At 53.0% G+C, this 25,797-nt stretch overlaps 1 protein-coding gene and 1 long non-coding RNA gene across 2 annotated transcripts; one reads left to right on the top strand and one right to left on the bottom strand.

The window, feature by feature from the left end:
- Nucleotides 1-832: 832 nt before the first annotated feature.
- Nucleotides 833-25,199, bottom strand: CSF2RB (colony stimulating factor 2 receptor subunit beta). The gene is given in 15 exon segments (XM_047741263.1): nt 833-2,987; nt 2,989-3,922; nt 4,565-4,668; nt 5,517-5,574; nt 5,775-5,865; nt 7,348-7,510; nt 8,487-8,626; nt 9,774-9,931; nt 10,070-10,205; nt 10,685-10,853; nt 10,938-11,089; nt 14,327-14,517; nt 17,647-17,770; nt 18,719-18,952; nt 24,928-25,199. Coding segments are annotated over 14 exon segments (2,709 nt in total). The 5' UTR covers nt 18,795-18,952; nt 24,928-25,199; the 3' UTR covers nt 833-2,774.
- LOC125106755 (uncharacterized) lies at nt 20,383-21,132 on the top strand. The gene is made up of 2 exons (XR_007129421.1): nt 20,383-20,426; nt 20,904-21,132. It is a non-coding gene; the product is annotated as an uncharacterized LOC125106755 (long non-coding RNA).
- Nucleotides 25,200-25,797: the final 598 nt, after the last annotated feature.

Genomic DNA, 25,797 nt, shown 5'->3' with positions numbered 1-25,797 from the left:
GAGAGGAGAAAGCAGGCTCCCTGCTGAGCAGAGAGCCTGATGTGGGGCTCGATCCCAGGACCCTGAGACCATGACCTGAGCCAAAGGCAGAGGCTTTAACCCACTGAGCCACCCAGGTGCCCCTGATGTTTCGTTTCTGATGGATGATGTTTCTGTTCCTTCTTGGATGCCTGAAGTTTGTTCTAGGCCGATGATGGTTAACTTGGGCCCTGGTTATCCTCAGGACCCTGAGCTCTGCTTGTGAGGACATCAGCAGAGTGGTGAGGGCAAGAGGGAACACCGGGGTCCGGGGGAGCCAGGTTCAAGGCACAGGCTGGCAGATGCCATCTGGTGCCAGCATTTTGTAGCTGGGAAGACCTCACAGTGAGGCTCAGGGATGGCAAGTGGCCCCTCAAGGTGACACAGCCAGGTAAAGGCTCAGACAATGTCAGGTCTCTGAACTCGGCTCTGGTGTCTTATGAGGGCCTTCTGGATGAGGGCCGCCACTCGGCGGTGCAGGCTCACGCTCCAGGCCTGGGGCCTGGGTAAGAGAACATGGCCACTTCCTGCAACTTCTCAGGTCCTGTTTCCAATCACCCTCCACCTGGCCCAGCATTTGTCGTGATTCATTATCTGTGAATCCACCTGCACTCACCTCCACACACCCGTCCAACCATAAGGACACCCTGAGCTGGCTTTCCCGAAATCCACCTTGATGCCTCAGAGACCCACGGGCCTTTCTGTTTCACAGGATTCACCCTCCTTAATGCAACTGTTGTTTCAAACCACACCCCTCCCCTGCTATTCCAACACAAGAGACACAAATTTAGAGTTTGGGTTTTATGTTATAAAAAAAAAATATTTTATTGCAATTTTTTTCAGCTAACAAATGTCTGAACATTTTGGAATTCATTCTCTTGGATTTCTTTTTAATCCATGTAGTGCTACCTCATCCATCTGTAACACAGGATTCTACTTTAGAATAACCTGAAGTGTTATTATTGTAACAAGTCATCCTTGTGAATATTTACATTGTTTATCATCCTTTCCCCTCCTCCCAACATTGCTGTATTGAGCAGGGCTTTGAGAACAAAAATGACAACATTGGATCTGCCACTTGTTAAAACGTTACAAAGCTGGGAGGGGGGGCATTGAGCAGACAATGTAAGATAAGAAAATTGGAAACCTAGAAACCCACTAAGTATATCAGGGACTTTCTAGATCATAAAACTGGCGTTTTAGACACGGGGACGAAGAATGGGTGTTTCAGCAAACGATGGAGAAACACCCAGGCCACTCATTCCGGGAAAACATGAAGGCAACTCTCCCTCTCGCATGCGAACATTCCAAACCCAACACAATTTTACACAAAAAGCTTGAAACTGAAAAAGAACTAGAAAAATATCAATTAGGACCAATATAGTTTTGGAGGGGGAAAGCCCTTGTAAATTGGACACCCAAAGTAGCGCCAGCAAATCTCTGTGTGTGGAGAAGGCTACATTGTATGCGTCTGTCTACGATCCTCAGATATAAAACCCAAAGACAAACTACAAACTAGAGGGAAAAACCTGCACCGATCATGAAAGACCACATGTAAACAGTTTAAAAAAAAAACTTAATCGGGAAAAGATGAACACCTCGCAAAACAAAGTCCTTAACGGGCTTAGCCCAGTCAAGAAATACGAATGCCCAGGAATACGAAAATGTGTGCAAACTTGATAGTTATCAAATAATGCAAATTAAAACAATTTAATGCCTTTTTTTTTTTTTTTTTGGCATGTCAGAAAGGCACATATTTTAAGAAACCGTAATCCTCTGGGTAGGACCAGACATAGCTCCAAAGCCCCTGGGCCGTGGCCAGGAGAGGTAGGAGCTGTAAGTTCTTTCTGGAGGGAGGACAGCAGCATGACTCTGATTTTAAGCCCCGAAGGGTGCAGGGCCCTTGATAATTTCCCTTTTTTCCCTTTGTTGAGCGGTTCTTCCCAGCATTTCTGGAGTGCATGTGGTTTCTGGACGTCCCTCCACAGGCCCCACCAGGCAGGACATAGAAAGTAGCCAGTGGGCAGAACGCACACCATGAGACTGGGGTTGTGGGGGGGGGGCTCCTGTGAGCTCAGCACAACTCTCCTCTTGCACGCCCCTTACCATGCTCATTGCTCGGAGCGCCCAGAATCAGGCCCTGCACAGCTCTCCTGAGCCTTCCCTCTCTGGGGTCTCAGCCAGGGTAGCCCCTTGCCTCTCTCCACACAAGGGCTATGTCCGCACCTGCCAGGGCCAGGCCACAGACCCAAGACTTCCATGTAGCTGGACATGTTGGTGTCAGAACAGGCTCCGACCCAGACACGACATCTCAGACTGGGCTTAGCTCAAAGTCACTCAGATAATAAATCAGTGGAAAGGGAAAGAAGACAGTGGCGAAAGCAAGGAAATCTATTAAAAACAAAAACAAAAAACATAAAACCCCCCAAAAACAAAAAACAAAAAATCAGGGGCAAATAGAATGGGTATAGAGGAAGCTCTAATACTTTGGACCCTAAAAGTAAGTTAACATGAAAGAAACATGTGCACGTGTCTGTGTCCGCCTGTCTGTGAGAGAGAAAGGGAGGCAGTGGGGAGAGGAAAATCGATTGGCTGAAGGTCAAGTTAGAAGAGAGGAGGCCGACTCATTTCCCCACCTCTATCTGCTCCAACTCAGAAGCCCCAACGCAGCTTTGCAGAATGGAGTGCGGATGAGGCGAGGGACCAGTGGAAGGGGAGACAGAACTTCCACTCAGTCCCCCAGGAGCTCGAAGGTGTCAGCACACCTCCCCAGGCCTGCCGACATCCCAGGGCGGTAGTGACAGGTAGTCCTGCTGCGTGAGGGCCTTGAAGTGCCGGATGGCTGGCATCTGGGAATGGCCTGGCCCAAGGCCTTCTTGGCCTGGAACACCTGGTCGGGGGTCCCCGATCTCAGGATAGGGTCCTGGGGAAGAGGGCTTTGTCTGGGGTGAGAGAAGACCAGAGCCCAGGGCCAGGGAGGAAGCAGTAGTCACCCACCTGCTGTAGGACCAGGAGCCCCTCGGGGTATGGGGAGAGGGGCACCCCCTCTGCTCTGGGCTCCCCTGGGCTTAGGATGGGGCTGCTGGCTGGAGGAAGGGCAGGACTGCCCAGAGGGGACTTAGGAGACTGGCCTGGGGTTGGAGGGACATCCACATAGCCCTCAATTTCTGGCCTCACGGGGCCTGGGACTGCATGGGACCCACCAGCCACTCCAGGACGGAGGCTGTGGCTCTGGTCTGTGGGCAGGTGCAGTAGGTGAACTGTGGAGGCAGATGGCAGCCCCGTGGGCAAGGGGAGTGCTAGGTCTGTAGTGGTGACATAGCCAGATGCCAGAAGACCATCCTCATGGGCCCCAGAGCCAGTGGCCAGAGCCGCAAGTGTCCCATCCTTTGGGCTGGGGCTGTTCTTTGGGCCTTGACCGCCTACCATCAACCCGGGTGCAGAAGGGGCGGGGCATGCCTTTGACTCCAGGGAGGGGCTCCCCTCCTCGCCCGGGTCAGGGCTCCCCTCCCGATCCATGGCCTGGGCCTGGGCCATCACCTGGGCGAGCGGGACCAGCTGCACCTGCCCCCCTGCGGGCAGACACAGGTACTCCAGGGACCCCGGAGGCTGCGGCTTCTGGCTCAGGCCTGCCTGTGGGGGTGCCGGCTGGCCCAGCACGTCAGGCAGGGAGTGGCTGTGGGGGAGCCCCAGGTAGGGGCCATTGAAGTCGAAGCCGGAAGCCTGGCTCTCCGACCTGCCCGCGGGGGCCGATGGGTCTAGCTGGGGTCCAGGGGCCTCCTCCGAGTACGGGTCCAAGGAGGCTGGAGTCGTGTCAGGCTCTGATGGTGATTCACAGGCATCTTTTGGGTCCTCCGTGGTGAGAGGCGACACCTCGCTGTGTCTGTAGTCTACAGGGAACACGCTGCGGGGAGAACAGGCGCAGAGATATTGAGGTCACCCGGGGCTGCCACTTCGGCTCATGCTAGGGCTGGAGTGGGGTGGGGGGAGGCCTGACCTCACCCAGGGCTCAGGGAGGGCACAGGGCAGGGCAAGGTTAGGGAGCAAGCCAAGAGAGGGCACTGCACCGGCCTTCGGTGCCCCGCTGGCTTCACCTGCCAGCCTCCATGCTCTGGTTCAAAGTCTTCTGCCTCTCAGAGGCAGAGAGAGTGGCTCCTCTCACCCCGGCTCCTTCATCCATCCAGCTTCAGGGGACCAGGTGGATGCCAAGCCCACGCGTGCCTAGCCATGTCCTTGTCCCTTCAGTCCCTCCCCCTGCCACCATGTCATCAGCACCCCCATGCGGACTTTCCCTGGGCAACAGGGCAGGGAGAAGTCACCTGCTCCAGTCTTCTACCTCGGGTCAAGTCCAAGGTAGGGCCCTCCCTCGCCCAATATTCGGGAAGTTCCTCCTGATACCATCTGGTATCCTCTGGCTTTAGAGAAACCAATCTCCCTGGTTCTCTTCATCCCGAGCCCCAGGCTGGAGGCTGCCTCCTCTGAGCCTCCAGAGTGTGCAATGGGGCCACCCTCCTACCTCCCAGGGATCCCAAGCCCAGACACTCACCTGTCCAGCCCAAGGATGAAGCTGCCCTGCGGCCCCTTATGCGGGGGGGCCCTGCTGACGAGCCCCGATATACTGCCTGGGAGCTGGAGGCCGGCACTCCCGTTCTGGGAGGAAAAGGACATTTGTGCTGTGGGTGTGTGAGCTCTCGAGAAGCTGGAGGAAGGAGGGGAGGACTCACAGGGGATACAGGGAGCCCCCAGACACGGAAGGGTCTCAGCAAGTCCAGGACCAGCCCCGCCTGGCCTCCTGACACCAGGAAGGAGAGGCCCAGAGAGGGGCTGGGACTTGCTGTGGGTCCTTGGGCACCAGAGGATAGGGACTGTCTTCTCGAAAGGCCACAGATCTGAGTGTCGCTGCCTCCACACCCACGCCCTAGTTTCTTCCCCACTAGACATGACCTTCCTCCACAGGCAAGCTGGCCATGCCTGACCAAAGGGCCCCGTGACCCACATGCTGACACTCGCCTTATGACCATCTCAGCATCTGGGATGTGAGCCCAGGCTCACGGCCCGCCCCTCACAGTCCCCTTTGCAAAGGGGTCCTGTCCACCCACTGCGGGCCTCTCCCACCTGTCGCCACCCTGGATTCTCCAAAACTCAGCTCCGCTGTCTGTCCTTGGGGAAAACATTCTGCCTCCTGTCATCCCTCCGCCCCTGCAGAACCAGGCCTCTCGCTGAGCTCCCCGACTCCCGGCAGGGACCCCGTTCCACTCTACCCTTGCTCCACGGGAGCCCAGCAGGCAGGGCCAGTCCTGCGCCTCTGCAGGTGTCCAGAGGAGGGCAGGGCTGAACCTGCTGGTGTTGGCCGCCCCTGAGATCTTCCTGCACCTTCCTGGGCCACCTATGTTTCACGCTCAAAGCCACAGAAAGGCGGGGGAGACATAGGGACGGGGAGGTCGGCGCAGGAGAGAGGAGCCCCTACCACCCTAGCCGCCTTCGCAGCCAGATCCTACCTGGAACAGGTGGCTCTTGCTGGGGTTGGGGATTTTCTCCTCCCACTTCTGGTTCAGCCTAGAAAGATACCAGAGGGGTAACAGTGGCCAGGGACCTCAGGGAAGCTGCCCCACGCTCCTGTGCAGAGAGGAAACTGAGACCCAGAGGAGAAGGTGAGATTTATCCAAGGTTTCCCCAAGAGGGAGGGGCGGAACAGGGACTAGAGCGAGCCAGCTGTGGGGTCCCGAGAACCCCCACCCGTCATGGAATCCCCTTACCTGTACCCGTACATGCCACAGCAGCGCAGGGCAGGGAGCAGTGCCCCAGTGGCGAAGACCAGGATGAGAACCAGGACCCACATGGGTAGCACTGAGGGTGCCAGGAAGGAAAAAAGAGCATTAGCATCTGGGGAGGACAGAGCTGGAGGCTTAGGAGGGGGGAGGAGGTAAGAGGAGGTGAGGCCGGGCAGAGTCTCCAGACCCTGCTCTGTGCAACCGCAGTGCTCCCGAAGCTCATTTCCTAGGGGTGCAGAGTGGGAGGGAGGCCCAGACACAGGCTAAGAAGGACAAGGAATCAGTCCGCCCCCCGCCCCCCACAACTCAAGGTTCAAGTGCTGGGAAGTGATGTGGAAATGCTAGAGTCCTGGGGATCCGAGCCAAAGTCCAAGAAAGAATTCTTACAATGTCTTTGATGCAAAAAGGTGTTTTTATTACAGCATGGGGACAGGACCCGTGGAAGGAAGGGCTGCCCAGGGACTGTGAGCAGTGACTGATTAAATACTTTGGAACTGGGGGAGGTAAAGACGGCAGGTTATAAGAAAATTTAATTTTGTCTATTTCTTTTGCCTTTGTTCCCCATATCAGGAAGGACAAAGAGGGTTAGATTCTTCCCAGTAGCAGGAGGGGGCGGGGGCAATGACTACATCTCATGGCAATCACAGTGGACTTCATGTAGGAGGCAGCACATAAGCTTCAGCTTCAAGTAACAGGGAGGTTTGGAGAGGCAGAGATGGGAAAAAACTGGTGGAGGAACTAGGAGGTGTAAAGGCCTATCGGGAGCCCCAGTGTCAAGCCCCTCACAGGCTGGGCCCCTCCAGGACTCCCTCGGTCTCTTCTCTTAGGCCCGGTGTCCAGTCCTCTTTTCCACTTGATTGTAACCCTCTTCCTGAGACTCCTCCCCTGCGAGGATGACCGCAGCTTGGGTCCTTGCTGCTAATACCGCCTCCATCCTCCTGGACCTAGTCTTGTGCCTGCCTCCTGGTGGCCAGAATGGTGAACGGTGAGGGACAAGGGAAGCAGCAAGTACAGGGAAATGGGGGAGATTAAGAAATTTGGGGCACCTGGGTGGCTCAGTCAGTTAAGTGTCTGACTCTTGATCTTGGCTCAGGTCTCTTTCTCACAGTTGTGAGTTTAAGCCCTGTGTTGAACTCCCCTGGATGTGAAGCCTACTTAAAAAAAAAAAAAAAATCAGGAAGAAATCAGACCAAACCCTTCCAGTGCCGGGCCTCAGTCCATAGCTCGTGATGTTTGCTGCCATGGTAACCAACTGGAAATTCGGGCTCAGTGGTCACTAGGTGAGGGCTGCCACAAAGCCTAATGAAGTCACGGGCCAAATTAATAGAGGGCTAAGGTCCAATCTGAGGGAGGAGCAATGGTTAGGACTGCTCTCTGCTGCTCTCAGGACCTCACCTGCAGTCTGTGTTACACACCAGGGATCACTTTGCATGACTAGTGACACACAGAAGAGAGGATACTCAGGTGGGGTGGGGTCACACTTCTGTGTCCACACCATCCTTGTCCTCTGCCCAGCTGGGCTGTACCCAGAAGGGAGGGTGGAGGCCGGGAGACATACCCCATTCAGTGTCCCAGAAGAGCTCCTCACTCCACTCACTCCAGATGCCGTCGTAGCCGCCGGGGGTGGGCTTGACCCTCACTCTTGCATGGTACCTGGTGGAGGGCTCCAGCGGCGGCAGTGACATGCTGTGGGCGTTCTGGAGGGTTTCTGTCTTGCTCTCCTGAGGGCACAGGTGAGTGATCAGGTGTGCTGAGACCGAGGCAACTTGCTGGTGTGTGGCGGCACAGCCCCAATCCCCTCCCACCTCAGGGCCCCAGTTTTTCTGCCTCATCAGTCCCCAGCTGCAGCTGCATCCCCAGGTCTGGGTAAGTCCCCCCGGCCCCCACGGAGGGCCCTACCCCAAGGCTCACAGAGGTCAGCACCCTGGGTGGGACTGGGGATTGCCATCCCTGTGACCTAGGACAACACCGAGGCCCGGAAATCCTGAGAACACATCATGTCCTAGTCTTACTCTGAGACAACCCTCCAACCTCCCAGCTCCTCAGGGACAGCCTGGACCCCAATTATGGCCTTCCCGGGAATGTTGTGCAGCATGACTGGACTCTGGGGGCCCCACTCCTAGCTCCCCCACTGACCACACCAATCCTGGCTTCAGTTTCCCTATTTCTGGGCTGAAGGTTCTGTGGTTGGCTCCAAAGTTTCTGACTTGGGCCACGGGGAGCCCCAGGTTCTGCACACAGACCCTAAGACTGCCTAAGGACGTGGGCCGGAGACAGAACCTTGGCCTGGGGACTGCCTGCTTTATCAGGAGCAGCTGGGCTCGGAGCGGCCGCACAGTTGCATTCCAGAGAAGACTTCTCTGAGGAAGAGTCGCCTGGTAACTTTGAAAACCTGACATCCAGCTCGTCTCTCTGCCCTCCAAGCCCTGATGTCTGCATCCCTTTCACAGTTCAAGGTCTTATAGTTCATTCTGGCCATGTCATATCACCTCTGTGAGCCTTAGACCTTCACCAAGTAAGGAGACAGTGACCAGCCAACCGCAAAGGGTCATGACCGCTGAGTCTCAGTGGCTTCCTCTGATGGGTCCCCTGCTGGGAGCCAGGCACCTGGCAAGGTGGGGGTTCTCGTGTGTGTTTCCTCACCCCGCCCCTCCCTCCACTCCAGTATAAGCCCCTTCCCTGGCATGAGGTCCTCACCTCCCTTGAGGCTGTAGCCTTCTTGTACTGGACCTGGAAGGTGTGACCTATGTGCTTGTAGAACATCTCCTGTGCCGTCCAGTGCAGGGTGTAGCCATCTCTGCTTCTGGTCACATTGAGTGTCGGCTGAGCCATCTGGACTGGAAGGAGGGAAACCTTTAGGGAACATTGTTCCTAACATGCCTCCGATGGAACACTCTCTTCATTCCATGTTGGTCACAGGTGCTCTCTCCAACGGGGTCCAGCCCATCTCAGGGTCCTTGGATCCCCCCACTTCCCCATACTGTCCACTTGGACCTGAGCAGCCCTTCTCTGGGCAGATGCTGAGATACACTTGTCTTTCGGTGAGGTCACCCAAAGCATGGGTTACTCCTCGTGTTTAAGTAAAAAAATAAAAACACCAACAATTGGTTCCCTGCCACATCATTAAGTATGTTGTAGGCATTGTCACACAGGCTCTGTCTGCAGGAATCCTTGCACTTGATTCTAACAGATCTGCTATGTGGTGGGTCCTGTTCATTTGTCACAATTCACAGGTGGAAAAACTGAGCCCCAGAGCGATTAGGTCACCCACCAAGGACAGGCAGCTAACAAGTGGCGGAGAAAAAGACGGCAGAACCCTAGGGTGACTGGTGGATTCCAACCAGGTGACAGAGACAGAGGGTCTATGTGGCCTCCTGCACACATTCCAGACTGGGTGGAAGAGACTGGGGTCCCGGGATGCCATGCAGGAGGCTCCTTTGCATGAAGTCTTTGCTACTTTAGAAGAAGAGGGGATAGGATTCTGCAAGGAATTACAATTTCTTTGCACGTAGTCTAGCCCCCGATTGAAGAAGTCATTCCTAGATCAGTTATCTTGAAGACAGAAAATATCCATTGGCAGAGGACTCTGGGAACCCGAGAGAGAAAAATCCAATCAGGGAAGGAAAGGGAAAGTTCAGTGGGAGGACCAGGGGTGTGTGTGGTTGGCAGGAGGGGCTGCAGAGCGGCCCAACAGGAAAGCAAAGCTAAAGGAAAGGGGGAAATGGGTTTTAAAGATCTGTTTGTGGGGACTATCCGTTGAAGTTCCTTCATACTATTTGCCATCGTCGTTGTCAGATTGTTGCATCTTGACTGCTTCAAGAAGAGATTTGAATCACTTTGGCTCCCTTTGGTCACTGGGCTGCGTTTTACTGACAGAGACAGACATGGAGAGTGGGCCATCAGGAGTCCTGAGTGGATGTGGGGGACACAGATGACAGGACCACTGCAGGAGCACTTGCACCAAAGGCTGGAGGGCAGACTCACTGTTTTCTGAGCTTTTTATAAACTTCTCCTCCTCCTTTGGCCGAATGGAGATGGTGTACCGGCTGTCCTTCCTGGGGTCGGGCACGGCAATCTGGCATCGGTACTGGACGTAGAGGCCGGGGAGCTCCTCCTTCAGTACTGGGGAGCACTCTTCTTCCCTAGGATCACGGTGGAGGTGAGAGCAGAGGGAGGCAGGGGCCACGGGAGGGGTGTGGCTTCCTCTGGGGCCCCCAGAGTCAGGGGAGGCCTGGAGAGGGCAAGGTGGTGAAGAGGGGAGGGAGGAAGGGAACACTCACCCTGCGTTGGGGCTGGCCTTGTAGAAGAGGGCGAAGGAGACTGAGTTGGCCACCTCGGACCTCACTTCCCAGGAGCAGCTGAGCACGGCGGCCCCATCGAAGAAGCACTGGAGGTTCTGGGGCTGGGCCTTGTCCCCTGGGAGGGGAGATAGTCCCTCATTCATCCCCTCCTGCATTCATTCCTTTACTCTTGGGGGGCCTACCAGGAACCTCATGTCAGAGAGATCATGGGCTTCATCCCCAGGAAAACTTAAGCTTCAACACAGCCTGGACTTGCCAGCTCAGTGAGTAAATTCCGTGACCCTTCACACCCCCCTGGGCAAAATGGGGACAGCATCTTTTTTCAGGGCTCAGGGCCTCGACACAGTGATCCTGGTTGGTCCCCAGGGAGCACAGCCCTCAGGAAGACAGAGCCGCTCATAAGGCTGCTGTCATTGTCACCATAAGTGCTCCTAGCTGGAAGGTGTGCAGAGCTCGGGGCCCAGATGGAGTCGGCCCGGTGAAGGGATTCTAAACATGACACAGGAGACTGGTGGAATCCTGCAGCAGATTCCCAGGAGCTGGACGAGCCGCCCTCCCCTCAGAAGGGTGCTGCCCCAACTTCGACCATGCTACCTGTCTGCGAGTGCCAGCGGACCTCCGGGGTCCACTGGCTGGGCCGTCCCGAGAGTCCTGAGCTGGGGGCCAGATGGGTGCGCACTCGGGCCACGTAGGTGCTGCTGGGAATGAGGTGTTCTGACTCCAGGATGGCCTGGGAGGAGTTCAAGTAGAGGGTGGAGGCCTCCTGTGGGGAGAGAGCGGTTAGTGGAGCAGGTTCAGGCTGGATCTGGTCCCTTGGCGGTGGGGCGGAGCTGGCCGTGGTCCTGACCTCCCAGGAGTCCTGAAGCCGCTTGTAGACCACCTCATACTCCAGGTTGGACAGCCAGTGGCTCTGGGAATCCGGAAGGGCCACTGTCCAGGTCAGCAGGAAGCGCTCCCCGGTAGTATTGATCAGGAGGTCCTTGGGTGCCGGGGCCTGCACTGGAGGAAGGAGGAGGCAAGGGCCCTTAAGGGGCTGGGTGATGGTAGGGGGGCATTTTCTGTGTGGTGGGCAGATGGGCTCCAGGCCAAGTGCTGTCCCTACCAGCTGAGTGGCCTTGGACAAGACCCTTTTCCTCTGTGGACCTCAGGCCCTTCACCTGCAAAATTGTCTGGATTCACTGTGAACATGAACAAAAGCTGTGCGCATATCACATAAGCTCCATGCAGGGCTGGCAATAATCTCCCAAAGGAACCACCTGTCTCCACCTGTCCCCACCTGTCCCCACAGCTCACTGTGCAGCCTGTGTCGCCCCCCTTCCCAGCAGAGGGCGCTGTGACTCATGTTACTCCCCCTCCCTCTCACCGTCCTCCTTCCCTTTCCACCTTCCAAGGGTCCTGCACCACTCAGAGCCCAGCATAAATGTCTCCTCCTCTAGTACCTTCCTGGACCCCCCTCCCCTGGGCAGAATCCCCCAATCCTTTTCCTGTCCTACCATAGCCCATCGTATTGTCCTTACAACCCTGGTGCATTCATGCGTTTCCGTGTCTGCCCCTGCAGTCAGGAGCTCGTGGGTGTAGGGTTTGGACTTTGACGCCCTTCTCTGTCCCCATGGCCTGAGATTAGTGGTTCAGGGAATTTGGGGACAAACTGCGTGAACGTTGAATGAATACATGAACAGGCAACCTTCAGAGAATTTTCAAGGAACCATTCTGTCAGCCAACAGCAAACATCTGCTGGGTGAGCATATTCATTCAAGAATGGCCTGGCTCCCTCCTTTGTGAAGCTTCTGGGTCTGAATGCTGAGGGGTGACTTTCAAACACAAAAAATTCAATGACTCCAAACAAGATGTAAATGTTCTGTGCTGGACGTTGAACATGGCAGCGCTGGAGCATCTAGAGAAATCTTAAGGTCGGAATGGCAGATACAGGGCACCCCCTCTTTAGTCCCTCCACCCTAACCCTCCATCAGGCTCATCAGTCCCTGCCCGCCTAGCTCCTAAGCCCGTCAGGGAGTGGGAATCCCTCTCAGTGTGGAGCTCTAGAAGCTCCTAAAAAAAATTGGACCAACCGGGAATGCAAGGAAAAACCTATTCACCCGACCTGAGAGATTTTACACTGCTAGCTCATTTCTCAGGTGGAGACCTGAGAGAGGAAGTGAAATGGCCCAGACCTCCATGTGTGGGGGGTCTCAGAGCGGTCAGATGCACCCCTGTCCCCTTGCCCAGCACCGACCAGCCTCCCTGATTCATTGCCAAAATGGTTCCGGCTAGAACTGACCTCCCTGCTGAACGTGCACTCCAGGAGGCAAACACCACACTCCCTCCCCTATTTCTTTTTTTTTTTTTTTTTAAGATTTTATTTATTTATTTGAGAGAGAGAGAGATCACAAGTAGGCAGAGAGGCAGGCAGAGAGAGAGGAGGAAGCAGGCTCCCTGCCGAGCAGAGAGCCCGATGCGGGACTCGATCCCAGGACCCCGAGGTCATGACCTGAGCCGAAGGCAGCGGCTTAACCCACTGAGCCACCCAGGCACCCTCCCTCCCCTATTTCTAAGTTGACTCCTTCCCTGTGATGAGGCCACCAGCTTCACAGGGCAGGGACGCTGACCGGCTTGTTCATTGATTTGCTGGTGCATGTGGGCACTCAGCGAGAGAACAGATTAGTGGATGAAGTGTGTGTACACCCTCTCTGTGAATTGTATGCCCCCCTGCTCCCGTCCCCTCATTGTGTCCCAGTTGAATCTTCATCCTTTCTCCCTGGAATGAGCGTCTTAGTTTGCATTCTGGGCCCCAGCCTCCTGCCACCTTCCATCATCCCCTGCCATCTATCCTGTCACCCATGTAGCATCATGTCATGTCCCTTCGATGGCTCTCCATCGCCTAGATGTTGGCCTCGGAGTCCCTTTGCAGGGCACAGAAGCATCTCCAGGTCAGGCTCCTACCTCCACTGCCCCTCTCCTTCTTCCCTCACTGTCCAGCCCTTTGGACACTGATGTTCCTGGGATACAATGATTGATGGTTTTCCCACACTGCCTTGCCCTCCCGTCTCCCAGCCTTGGTGCACGCTGTTTCCTCTTCCTGTTCTGTCCTCCCACTCACCCTTCAGATCTCCCTGCAAAACTCTTTCCTCTGGGAAGCCTGTCCTGACCCCCAGAGGCTCCTCGCCCACTGGCCCTCAGCACATGGCATCCATCTGTGTTTCAACTTCTGCTGCTTCCTGCCTCTCTGCAGGCTCTCAGCCCCACCAAGATGGAGCCTTTTCTCATCCATCAAACACGTTTTGAGACCCTGTTTGACATGAATTCACCATGGCCTAACCCATCTCCTCTTTGTGCAACAGCTTTGCGCTGCTGTGAGGAAAACAGGCAGGAAGCAGAGGCCGGAGCCGCGTCTCCATCTGACACTTGCAGGTGCAATAGACTGCCCGGTGTTTGGGACCCGGGACGCTATGTCAGACACATGCATCCAAGTGGCCTTGGGCAAGTTCCTCTTTTCTCAGTTCCATTTCATTATCAGAGAAATGGGGGAAAAAAGAAAAGTAGGGCATGACACCATGCATTACTGTAATGATTAAATAATATTGGGCAGTGTTTCCTAAAAGCCGGCCATCTGTAGGATTCTTACCAAGTGAATTCCAAAGACCATCTCTATTTTAGGCTCATCCTGAGCATAGATATAATTGAATTAACGAGATTGAAGTGCTGGTTATATTTCTGTGTAACAGTCAAATGGAGCTTAACTATTTAAATAAAATGATCATAGACATCCACCCAAGAGCACTGATTTCTGGCACCGCTGTAGACACCTGGTGCCCTCACTTGCCTGTCACTGTCACCACTGCTCAGGGGTGGCACTTTGGAAAAGTTATATGACCTCTCTGGGCTTTAATCACCTCATCTAAAACTGGGTTGTTGTAGGCATTGGATGAGACTAGATGGTGATGAGTGCTTTCAAGTGATAAGGTTTCTACCTGAATAGGAAGGATTGTTTTGGAAGGGAAGCCTTCACTGCTGCAGGTGGTGGGGCAGCTCGGGCCAAGGGAGGTGCCACTGGCCAGGGGTTCCTCACATTGTCGCTCCAATGTCACCATCATAGGAAGACCATAGCCTCTTCTCCTCAGAGATCAAACACACCCCCAAGCCAGTATCTCCACCCCTTGAAGATTCTCGTCCCCTGGCCCTTCTGCGGGCTGACCACCCATGGAGGGGCCACCCTCATCTGGGGACCCCAGGCCTTACCATGCTGGGTCAGAGTGATGGTGAGCTGGGTGCCCAGGGGCCGGTCTGGTTGGAATGAGAAGTAGTCTCTGTCAGCAATAACGAAAAACTCATACGGAATGACACATCTTCTGGACAAACAGCCGGGACAGGGGTGATCTAACAAAGCCGTCTCGTTACTGAGATCACAGGACACTGGCTTTGGAGGGTCCCTGCCAGGAGACAATGTGGTTAGCCCACAGCGTGGGAGAGTCACTCACTCAACAAATGTCACCAAGCAGTCATGGTGTTCGAGGCTCTGTCCAGGGCCATGGGGGCACATGAGAAATGACTTAATAAAATATGTCATGTGTCAAATGGAGCAAACGTCACATAGACAAATAGAGCAGGTCAGGGAGATAAGGAAGTCAGAAGGGCGGGGGGGGGGTGTGATTTCAAATAGAGGAGACAGGGAAAGCCTTGTAGAAAAGGTGACTTTGGGGCAGAAACTTGGAGGAAGTGAGGGAGGGAGCCATGCACATCCCGGAAAAAGGCGAGTTCAGATAAAGGGAATAGCAAGTGCAAAAGCCCTGGGGCAGGCACAGGCTGGGAGCATTGCATAACTAGGCAGTTACCCTGTGCACATGGAGTGCAGTCCTGGAGGGTGGGAGGCGGAGCAGACCAGTAGAGCAAGGTGACAGGCAGCAAGGTTTAAGAGGAATTTAAAGAATCTGGAGAAAATGGGGAAAATGTAGTTATGAGCAACGGAGTGACATAGCGTGATATATATTTTGAAAGGCTTCCTCTAGGATAGAGGATGGTGGATAGATTGGGTTTGGGGGAGGGTGGTCGTCTTGGAAACAGAGACCAGGTAGGAGGCTTCTAGAATATCCAAGTGATAGGAAGTGGTTCACATCAGACCGGAGATGTTAGCCTTGGCCAGATCCACATTCTATTTAAAGATGAAGTCAATGGCATTTGCTGGTGGATTAGAGGCACGGGTGGGGAAGGAAAGGTGGTGTAAGGGCCTACTTAGCCAGAGGGAGCCATTTTGTTGTTTATGCAGTAAACTTAGTTTGACCCTGCCCCTCCCAGAGGAACTTACTTAAAAGCAAGTCGGGGAAACCAATCCCAGGTAGCAAAGCCCAGATATAAGGGTGGGTCAGGTCAGGTGGAGACATCCAATCAGTGGGGCGCACATACTGTCTCCCTAGCTACCAAGGAGAGTGGGCCCGCCTTTCGGGCGCCAGTTCTGACCAAGGTGATAGGTCAGTTCAAATGTCCACTAGGGTAAATTGAAATTCAACTGGCCACCCGTGTGGGACCTAGCATGACTGTGCAGTTTTCTCTGTGTGTTGCAATCTCATTGGCCACCTGTGTGTGGCCAGGCTCATCCACATGGCCTTTGCTCTATAAAAGTTAGTCGGTAAGGCAGGGAGGAGTAGCCTCTTTGTAAGAGGTGGCCCCGACCGGTTGGTTTGATTCTTGATGCTTGGCGCGAAATAAAGCTTTGCTTGACCTTCGCTTTGAATCAGTCTCGCTCCTTTGATCACGGACCTAACAGTGGTAAAGGAGGTGAAGGAACACACCTCCCAGCTTTTGGGTTGGAGCCTCTCGGAACCCCTGCTTAGTGACGAGGGATATGGGGATGAGCCAGGAGCCCTGTTTGGGGCAGGGCAGGAATTTGGTGTAGAGCACTGGGGGTGGAAGACGCCTTTCCCTAAGGACCTGTGGGGAGACAGGTGCACCTGCGGGCCTGGCTTTGGGGGCAGGTGGGGCTGGTGAGAGTGTGAAAGTCACCAGGGCTCAGCCTCAGGCTAGGCTGGCAGGCTAGGCTAGGCTCTGCCCCTGGATCATGATATACCAGTGGGGAGAGCTAAGGATGAACCCCCGGGCATCTCACCCTTTGAGTTGGAGACAGAAGAAGGGAGCAAACAGGGAGACAGAAAAGGTAAGCCAGGGGAGACACAAGGAGAGGGGGGAGTGTGGTGGCTGGAAGCTGGGAGATGGAGGTGTTGTGGGGGCATGCAGGGTCCGTCTATGCCAGGTGCTGCTTTCAGTCAAGGAGGGAGGACATGGAGATTTAGCAGCAGGGAGGGCCTTGGGGCCTTGGCAGGAGCAGTCTGGGTGGCCTGATGGGGGCAGCAGAAGCCCAGGGGAGTGGGTTCAGAATGACTGGAAAGACCCAGGGTGCTGTGGGTCTAGACAGCTCTTTGGAGGAGGGTGGCCTCAAAGGGAGGCAGAGGATGGCCCCTGCTGGAGAAGATGGGGGTCTGGAGGCCCCTCCAGAGCGTCAGCCCTTATTGGCAGGTGTAAGTGGGGGCCAGGATACATTTGCTCAGGGATCAAGAATGACCCTGGGAGAGGGCCTGCCGATGGTACAGGAAGAGCAGGGACTGGGGTGGCTGTGGCGTTCTCAAGCAGCAAGAGCGGTGGGAAGCCCGGGTGCAGCAGTAGACAGGTCCGGGGTGGGAACTCGCTGCAGGGAGCACCCGGGGAGGTGGCAGAGGGGGTGGGCGGGCGGTGTGAGCACAGAGGGGGCCGGGAGCCCCTCTTCTGGGAGCACGAGTCTCCATGCAGGAGGAAGTGGGCCACAGCAAAGTGGGGAGGTGGAGGTGGGCGAGGAGAATGGAGAAGGGAAAGTGGGCTCCCAGGAGCGTGGGAGAGAGAGCTGGAGGATGCTGTTGTGGGTGTGAGGAGCTACTCCTCCCCAGGGCTGGCCTCCACGGGGTCTCCCTGCACCTGAGATGCTAGCCATTTAATTATTTCTATTACAGTGAGTTAGACTGTCCCCAGACCCCAAGACAATGTGAGGAATCTTCCCAAATGGTATATACCGCAGAGACCACATGAAGGAGAAGGAGAAAACCCACACTCTGGAGGCAGCAGGGCCTTGGAGAGACATGGAGGCCAGTCCCCCACGCACCGGACACAGAGCACTGGTCCCCACTCTGCCGTTCAGCCGTCCTGTGGCTGGGAGAGGGACGTCCTCTCCGCAGCCTCAGGTTGCGTGTCTGTGAACTGGGGCATCTACCCTTTGCCCTGTCCTCCTCACAGGGAGGACCATCTGACATCGGCTTTTGCAGGGTAAGTCCGTTCAATTGTGATGATATAAGATTATCGCTATCCCTTAATCAACAGCAATGTTAATGCGTAAGCCTCTTCTCTAAACTCCGATATCAGACACCAGCACCTGGGCCCAGAAGGCTGCCTAATGGGGCAGGAGCTCCTGGGCCCGGGTCAGGGCCGGGACTGGGGCCTCCCCATCCTTGACCTCTGTGTGGCCTCCCCCACCCCTGGCACAGCCCCACAGAGCTGCATCCCTCCCTGCACTCCGGCCCCTGGGCTCTGGTGTCACTCACTCATTCAGCCTCCGGTAGAGAGTCAGGTTGATGAGCCCCTGGGTGTCCTGAGTGTTTGCCCACCTGCAGGTGATGAGGCTCTTGTAGTCATTGTAGCAGCTCAGGGTCTGCAGTGGGACAGTCTCTGCCCAGGGAGAGGCACAAAGGGAGTCACATCTCTCCCCTCCTGATGTCCCTTGTCACCTGCCCTTTTAGCGCCTTGGGGGTGCCCAGAGCTGGGGAGTGGTTTCTCAGAGTGCTCCAGGGGCTCCCGGCTGCAAGGCACAGCTCCCTGGGGGCCACGAGGGGGCCAGAGGTTCTGTGTGTCCGTGGCTCCAGCTGTGGACTCCCCCTTCCGGAGAGAAGCACCACATTCTACTGCAGGTGCAGCACATTTCCTGAGCCCCTGCTGTGCCCTGCTCCTGGCGCAGGGTCTCCCTCCCACCCCACAAGGGACACATGCATCAGGGCCAGGACCCCTTGGGACAGCTGGGAGGAGGGGCACAAAACCACCCCTAAGAGTGAGCATGGCAGAGCCCCGTGGGACCTCCCTGGCCGGGTCTCTTGGTCAGCAGCAGGGCCTCGTGGCTAGGAAAGGGAATGTGGTTCTCAGGGTTATTGGAGAAGTCATGTTCTCTGGGGGCCCTTGGGGAGGGGACTTGGGGGACTCAGGAGCCAGAGGAACATCTGAGAAGGAGGAGGGTACTGAGACCGAAGCAGGCAAAGACCACGAGTCTGAGGTCCCCAAGGAATGAAGGCACAAAGGAGGCAACTGATCAAGGCCATCAGAGGAGCAGAGTGGGGTGTGATGGGGACAGAGATAAGGCTGGAATGGCCAGCCTGGACGGGAGAAGCCTCAAAAGCTAGGAGGAGAAGAGAAGCCATCCAAGCAGAGATGAACCTTCGGCAGGCTGGAGAAGAGTGAGAATCCAGGAACGGGTAGGGGGGCACCTGAGAGGATCAGGGAGGAGGAAAATGAGGGAGGGAGGGGCCTGGGGGCTTTCGGGGCCTGGGGATGGCATGTGGGGGTGGCTTTGTTCAAGGACTGGCTGTGAGGAGGGGCCAGGGAAGGGGAGGAAGCAACAGAGCTCACCATGGGCCCCTGCCATGCTGGGCCCCCAGAACAGAGCCAGCAAGACAACAGGGAGCAGGCCCCGGGACACAACCATCTCTCAGGCAGCTCTGGGCAAGCAGGTGGCCGGCACAAGTGGATTCAGGGCTGGGCAGGGGCTGGGGTCCTCACTGGCCTGGAATCTTGGCTTCCTCCCCGGCTGGAGGCCAGGCCAGACCCATGTCCCCGGCTCTTGTGAATCCTCTCTCTGGGACTCTGCAGGCAGAAGAGACATGAGCTGAGAGCTGGCCCCTCCCATCCTATAGCCCAGGGACTTGGCCCATGTTACAGGGTGAACCCAGGAGTGATGCGTGGGTTCCAGCACCCCCTCCCACCTCAGCCTGGCACCCAGGGCGGTCCTTTCCACTTAGCCTCAGTGCCTAGGGCATGACCGTGAGGGAGATGCATTTGATGGCTTCTGCAGAAGTGGATCCCCACCTGGTCATGCCCCAGGAACTCCCGTGCAACCCCCTCAAAACTGGAAGACCTAGGAGGGAGCCCTCTTCTGAGCTCCCTCAGGGCCCCCGACCTGATCTGCTCAGAGCAATCACAGAGCACGACGTCCACAGTGTCCTCCCCTGGCTGGGATCCCAGTTGTGCTCAACACTGGGCGCGCACACTCTCGGGGCCTGGTGCTGTCCCGCCCTCCCTCCATTTACTGTCATTCCTCCCACACTACCCTCAGAATGCCTGTTCCCTTTTCTCTGCAGAAGGTTGGGGATTTCCTCTTTTCATTTTGTGTAGCCCTGGGAAGTACCCAGGAGAGGAGATCAGAGGACAGTGGTTCCTTTTCCCCCTGTAAGACTGTCTGAAACTTCAAGATGCACACACACACACACACACACACACACACACACACACACACAGCAGCAGCAGCAGCAGCAGCAGCAGCAGCAGCTGTCTTACTGGGAAAAGCACAGCTCTGGATGCAGCCACCTTGACCTTCAGCACAGGCTCTGCCCCTCCCATGCCAGCAGCCTGGGTTGACCCACCAATACACCAGAACCTTGTTCTCTGCACCAGTAATGTGGGTACAAATACATGTGTGTCACATGAGAAGAACCCAACGCGGTGATGTTTATAAAGCGGTTAGTCCGATAAAAGGTCAGGAAAGGGGTTTCTGGGTGGCTCAGTTGCTTAAGCATCTGACTTCAGCTCGGGTCATGATCTCAGGGACTTGGGATTGAGCCCGGAGTTGGGCTCAGCGGGGAATATGTTTCTCCCTCCCCCCTCTGCCCCTCCCCTAGCTCGTGTATGGGCTTTCTCTTTCTCTCTCTCAAATAAATAAATAAATAAAATCTAATAACAACAACAAGAAGAGGCTCAGGAAAGAAGAGGAGGTTTGTGTGGAGCTGGGGAAAGAGACTGTCCATTTCAGCTCCTTCAGGTGGGGGCAATGCCACGGGGAGGGATACGAGTCCTTGTGGCTGGCCCAGTTTGCTCTGTCTATCTGGGACTAGCCTAAAAACCCAGAGCGTCTATTTGGGTCTTACCACAAGTAGAAATACTATATATGTAAAAAGAGCGAGTAATCCTAAAATAAGTGAGAGGTTTAATACAATTCCAAACAAAATTTAACATGATGTTTTTTGCAGGAACTCAGAAGAAAAAATATACGTGAAGACAGTTAATGAGTTTTTATAAAAATGAGGAGGTTCTCCCCAATAGCAAAATTTATTTCAAAGATTTGGTAAGTAAAGCAGTGTGTTGGACATACACACGATAGATCAATGGACACACGGACCAGGCAATTCCATTCTCCCCAAGAATGTACTACATGATGGAGAATTCATGAATCAATGTGACGGATGGAATATAAGAAGTGCTAAAATACTTGAATAACATTGTAAAACATATCCACCTAACTCTCTACTCCACACCATCCCCAAATACCAGGTTAATTACAAATTTAAATATAAGAAGTTAAATCATATTAAACTTGCAAACCATGCGGCAGACAGTGTCCTCTCCTGGGCTGTTCCCTTCCTCCTTGGTAAGGAGGTAAGGTAATAATTTCCTATTCTCTTCTATTGCTAGGTGTGTTCACATCACTAAATATTGTCCAAGGAGGTGTGAGTGGAAACATTGGTTGCGCCTTCCAGAAAAGGCTTCTTAAAGGGAGTTGGCTCAGGTAGGAGGGTCCACATTTGCCCTCCTGCCTCTCCAGCTTCTTCCCAGCCTACAACTTGGAAGTGATGGCTGGAGCTCCAGAAGCTGTTTGAGACCATATGGTTACCTTGAGGATGGAGCCCTATGCAACAGAGAAAGAGCAAAGCCTGGATCCTTCTTGTCACTGTGGAGCAACCACACCAGCCTGAGAGTGCTTACCTCTGGACATCTTTGAGATTTTTTTTTTCTTGATGTGAGAAAAAAAATAAACTTCCATACTGTTAAGCTGCCACTGTTTGGAGACCAAACAGATGCAAATGGAAATAGAAGAAAACTTCACAGGGCTTAAAGGAGACAACAGTCCACTGAGTGAAGGGTAAACTCCATTTTTAATAGTGCCATGCTCAGTCACATGCTGGTAAACTTTTGGCCATCCAAGAATAAAAGGATACTGTGAGAAGTTTCCAGAAGGAAACAAACATTATTTTCAATGGGTCAGGTTGGCCAGATTTTCTCACAAGTGACTCTGAACTCTAAGTAGATAATGATGTCTCAAAAATACTGAGGGGCAATATGTTTAAAATCTAGAATCATTGAAAAAGTCAAAGTTACACTGACGCTCGAGGTCAGAAAAACACATTTTGGAAATGTAAGGACAAGGAAAATTTTCAGATTTTTTCTGAGGAACACAATTACTCTAGGATGCATTTCAGGAAAAAAGAAATTGTCCAAAAAGTGTATGATACTGAAATTAGTGGTAAGAAAAGAAGGCAGTAAAACTTAAATTAAGTAAAGAATTGTTACTTATAAAGTGAAAATAAGTAAATTCACAATTACTATATTGAAGTAAAACACAGATGATCTTAATGTGGGAGTTGGCTCTCAGATTAGGGGTGGAAAGCAGAGGAGAACTGAAAGCTTGCTAAGCTAAAGATCGTGTCTTCTTTGGAAAAGACAATGTATGTTTATTATACCCAAAAGCTGATGGAAAATATGCATTAAATACATGTGTTAAAAATGTAAGTGTTAAAACCCACTAAGAGTGAGAGGTAAGCATGGGAGCAAAAGACTGATAGGGAAAGGGCAGGAGAAGAGGGAGAGGGAGAAAAGAGAAGAGAAAAAGCAAGCACCTTTTCACTCAAAACAAACATGCACACCAAAATTCCCAAACTCATGAAGAACTTTAATGGTAGGAATAAAAACTGGAAATGAAAAAAAAAAAAAAAAAAGCAAAACACAAATTCATTCCAGATGAAAAGAATGTCATAGAACAATCTGACAAAGACTTTTAAAAGAAGAACACATCATGGCCACATGGGGATTATTCCAGACACAGATGAAGAGCCATTAAGAAAGAAACCCATTAAGAAATTCATGATTAAGAGAAATATAAAAATAGATTAAAAGGGAAAAAAGGAATATCTTATCTTGACAAATGCTTCTCAATATTCGATAATACAAAAGCCATTCCAGATGAAACAAACAAACAAATGAATCTTGACAAAGAAGGCACTGAAGGGAATACTGGCATTTCTGGGCCTCTACTACAAATCTGTAGAGAGGTCAGAGTCAAAAGGAAAATGTTCGTGTTCTTCTGGTCAAAGGAACAAATAGGGGAAGGCTGCCCATTACTGCCATCTCCAGAGGTCAATCCACCCCCCAATAATCTCTAAATTCGATCCAATCTAAATCAAAACTCCAAAACGATTTTTAATGTGTGTGACAAACTGATTCTAGATGATAACAAACCAAACATGAGAGACGGGTTCTATTAGCCAGGAAAATAATGGGAATGTAATCCCAGATAGATGGAATGGAAAACAGTAAGGAAAATAACCAAGCAGGAATTTGGGAGGTAAGAGTGGCATTTCTAATCATGGAGGAAAGGACAGACTACATACTCATAATTATGACATTGAGACAGTTAGCTGATAATTTTTTAAAGTCAGATTTTACTTTACATATTACCCACCCCTCCAAATTCCAGGTGGATTAAAGACCTAAAAGTCAGAACTAAAATGATGAAAGCATTATAAGTATTTCCTTAACCTTAGGGGTTGAAGAAGACACCAAATCCAAAAAACATAAAGAAAAACAAAGATAAATATGAGAAGAAACTAGCACGCTTTTATATGAAACAAGATATCTTAAACATGGTGAAGAAAAAAAAGCCAAGTGATAATCTGGAAACATATTTAAAACATATGTAAATACACTGTTAAGATACCTAATAAATGAGCCACTACAACAGCAAATATGTAAAAGGCAAAGTACCCATAAGAAAATGGACAGAACATCTCCATTCATTTCAGAAAAGGAGCTCAGATGGCCAAGAATATATATGACAGAGTCATAACTTCACCCATAATCAGGGAAAGGAAAAATTCAAGCAAGAATCCCGATAATTTTCATCCACCCATTGGACACCGTTTAAAGAATGATCATCTAAAGAGAAACTGACTTTTATACAAGACTGTGGGAGTATATGTCAATTCAACTACTTTGAGGACGATCTGAGAATATTTATTAAATTTTTAAACACAAACTCTTGCTCAGCAATTTTGCTTCTAGGCATGCGGACTGCGGAAGAAACACTTTTGCAGGTGTGGAAAAATTAGAAACAACCTAAATGTCTATCAGTACCGGATGGGGTATCCTGTGGTTTTACCCCTACTAGTAAATGCCGCCTATTTCTTAGGGTTAAAAAATGAGTTAAATCTATTTGTGTTATTGAGGAACGTTATCCTAAATGACGTATTAGATGAAAAAAATAAGTCATAGAGCGATATGTATATTATAATCCCTTTTATGTACAAAGGAAAACTATATACTTGCAGCGTGCTCAGAAGATGTTTGGACTAGGGGATAGAGAAAGCTGGCACGCGTTCTCTTTGTGTGTTACATGATTCCGGATCATTCTAACTTGATAAAGCAGATCCCCATGTATTCACTTAGTATTAAACATGCTCATTAAACAACTCAATAACTATCCTGTAGTATTGGTGGGTATGGCACAGGAGGAGAACGGGTGAACGAGAAAAAGAGTGATCAAAAGCCAACAGGAAAGGTTCCGTTCCTCTTAAAACGATCAGAAAGTAGGAAAGATGAGAAGTTGAGATCAGAACCCGGTGATGCAAAATTGATACAAGGTCTTTGAAGACTCAAGACTGTACATTTGCAACTTGTCACCAGGACCAGACTGAGGAAGCCCCACAGGCTCGCACCGCCGAGGTGACCAGGGGAACACCTGTGCTCCCATGCACAGGGCAAAGGCACGCAGCTGCGCATGCCGGGACGCAGCTACCCCTAGACATCTCCGCGCTCCCACCCCCGCACCCCTACAGCCAGCCAGCACGCGTGGGTACAGAACACCCACACCCGGGCCTGAACTCCACGAAGCAGCAGAGGCTCAGGGTCCAGTATGCTAGCCAAAACACTTTCTCCCAGGGGGGGAAAATAGTCCCTCCGCAGGGGACAGGGCCCTTTCCCATCTTCCAAAGTGAGCTTCCAAAGCCACACCAAGCTCTGGTTTGCTCGCTGCGTGACAAAATTCCGGGTTTCCCCCTCCGCCTCCCAGTCTCTTTGCACCCCTGCATTGCCACTGACACCCACACCCCAAGCGTGCACGCACCCTCGCTCTCCCACTCTCCCTTTCTAGACCAGGATGTCAGGGACTATTGGAGCTCTTTCCGTTCCAGAGACCAGGAGGCGAAAACCGGGGGCAGGGAGAGGATGTTCTCACCGCCACCAACATCTTAGCGACACCTTAATGGCAAAGCATAGATGCACGCAGGTGTCTGACTCCGAGGTCTGAGCTCTCCACCTCCCTGACCCCGCCACCCCGCGTCCTCCCTGCTGCCAGGACAGGTGGACCCCGCAGGTGAGCTACCCCTGCCCCCCCCACAACCTTACAGCCCTTCCCACACGACCCTCAGGCAAGGTGGCAGCGCTGCCTGTCTCCTCGCCCTCTGGCTCCTGGGCTCCCAGAGCCACACCTGCCCACTCCACACCCCCAGGCTCTCTTTGTCCTTGGTTTCCCGGCCCAGACACCCCCTGCTCCGCCCCTGAAAGCCAGAGTGTACCTCTTCGTGGTGGGACAGCAGAGCTTTCTTCTGCCGGAGTGTCCAGGCGACGGGGAGCCGCTGGAGCTTCCTATTTATGCTGACGTTGTTGTTAGGAAACAGAGAAGCAGAAAGAGGAAGCGACACCAGGCCAGGCCGGTTTCTGTGACTCCTCACAAGACTGCCCAGCTTCTGAGAACTGTGGACACCGAGAGTATTGATTTTTTTTTTCTTCTAGGCCTTACTGAGTTTGCAAATGTTCCTTCAGCCACAAGTACTGCTCCCTGCTCACACCTACACATCTCCGTCAGTCAGCTCCCTGACTAGTTGATTCACGCAGTCCCTGACGCCCCCAGGGGATACAGGGAGAGGTGGGAGGATACCAGATAGCGCCCCCCACTCCGCTCCCACCTCTATGACTGACCTCACAGAGTGCGACCTTGTGCAAATCACCGGTGGCGATGTGTCGGGACCCCCAACTGTTCCCCACATGCAAGCAGTTGTCTGTCTGAGATGCTCAGAGCCCAGGGCTCCTAGCGCCCCCCCCCCCTTTAGCCCTGCTCCTGTGATTTCCCTGGTGTCCCTCTGTCTTGCACCAGCCCCTGCCCCAATACTGTCCCACAGTCCTCAGTGTGGCCAGCTGCCTTTCCCAACTCGGCCTTGAGAGTGGCTCATGTTTCTCTGCCCAGCACCCAGCACGTGTCCTGGCGCAAAGGAGGCTCTTAGTGACCCCGTGGGGAATAAATGAATGAATGACTCCTGAGCACAGAGGGGCTGAGGCGAAGGCAAAGAGAGTAAGGCATGTCCTTGGGCGGAAAATGTAAAGGGGCACCCAAACACCCACTAATTAAGTATTTTTAATAATTTAATTAAGATAAATTAATAAATTTA

The sequence above is a fragment of the Lutra lutra genome, chromosome 8 (assembly GCF_902655055.1).
Source record: "Lutra lutra chromosome 8, mLutLut1.2, whole genome shotgun sequence".
NCBI classification, from domain to species: Eukaryota; Metazoa; Chordata; class Mammalia; order Carnivora; family Mustelidae; genus Lutra; species Lutra lutra.
The sequence above is the reverse complement of the archived record's forward strand: the minus strand, read 5'-3'. Positions and strand labels throughout refer to the sequence as shown.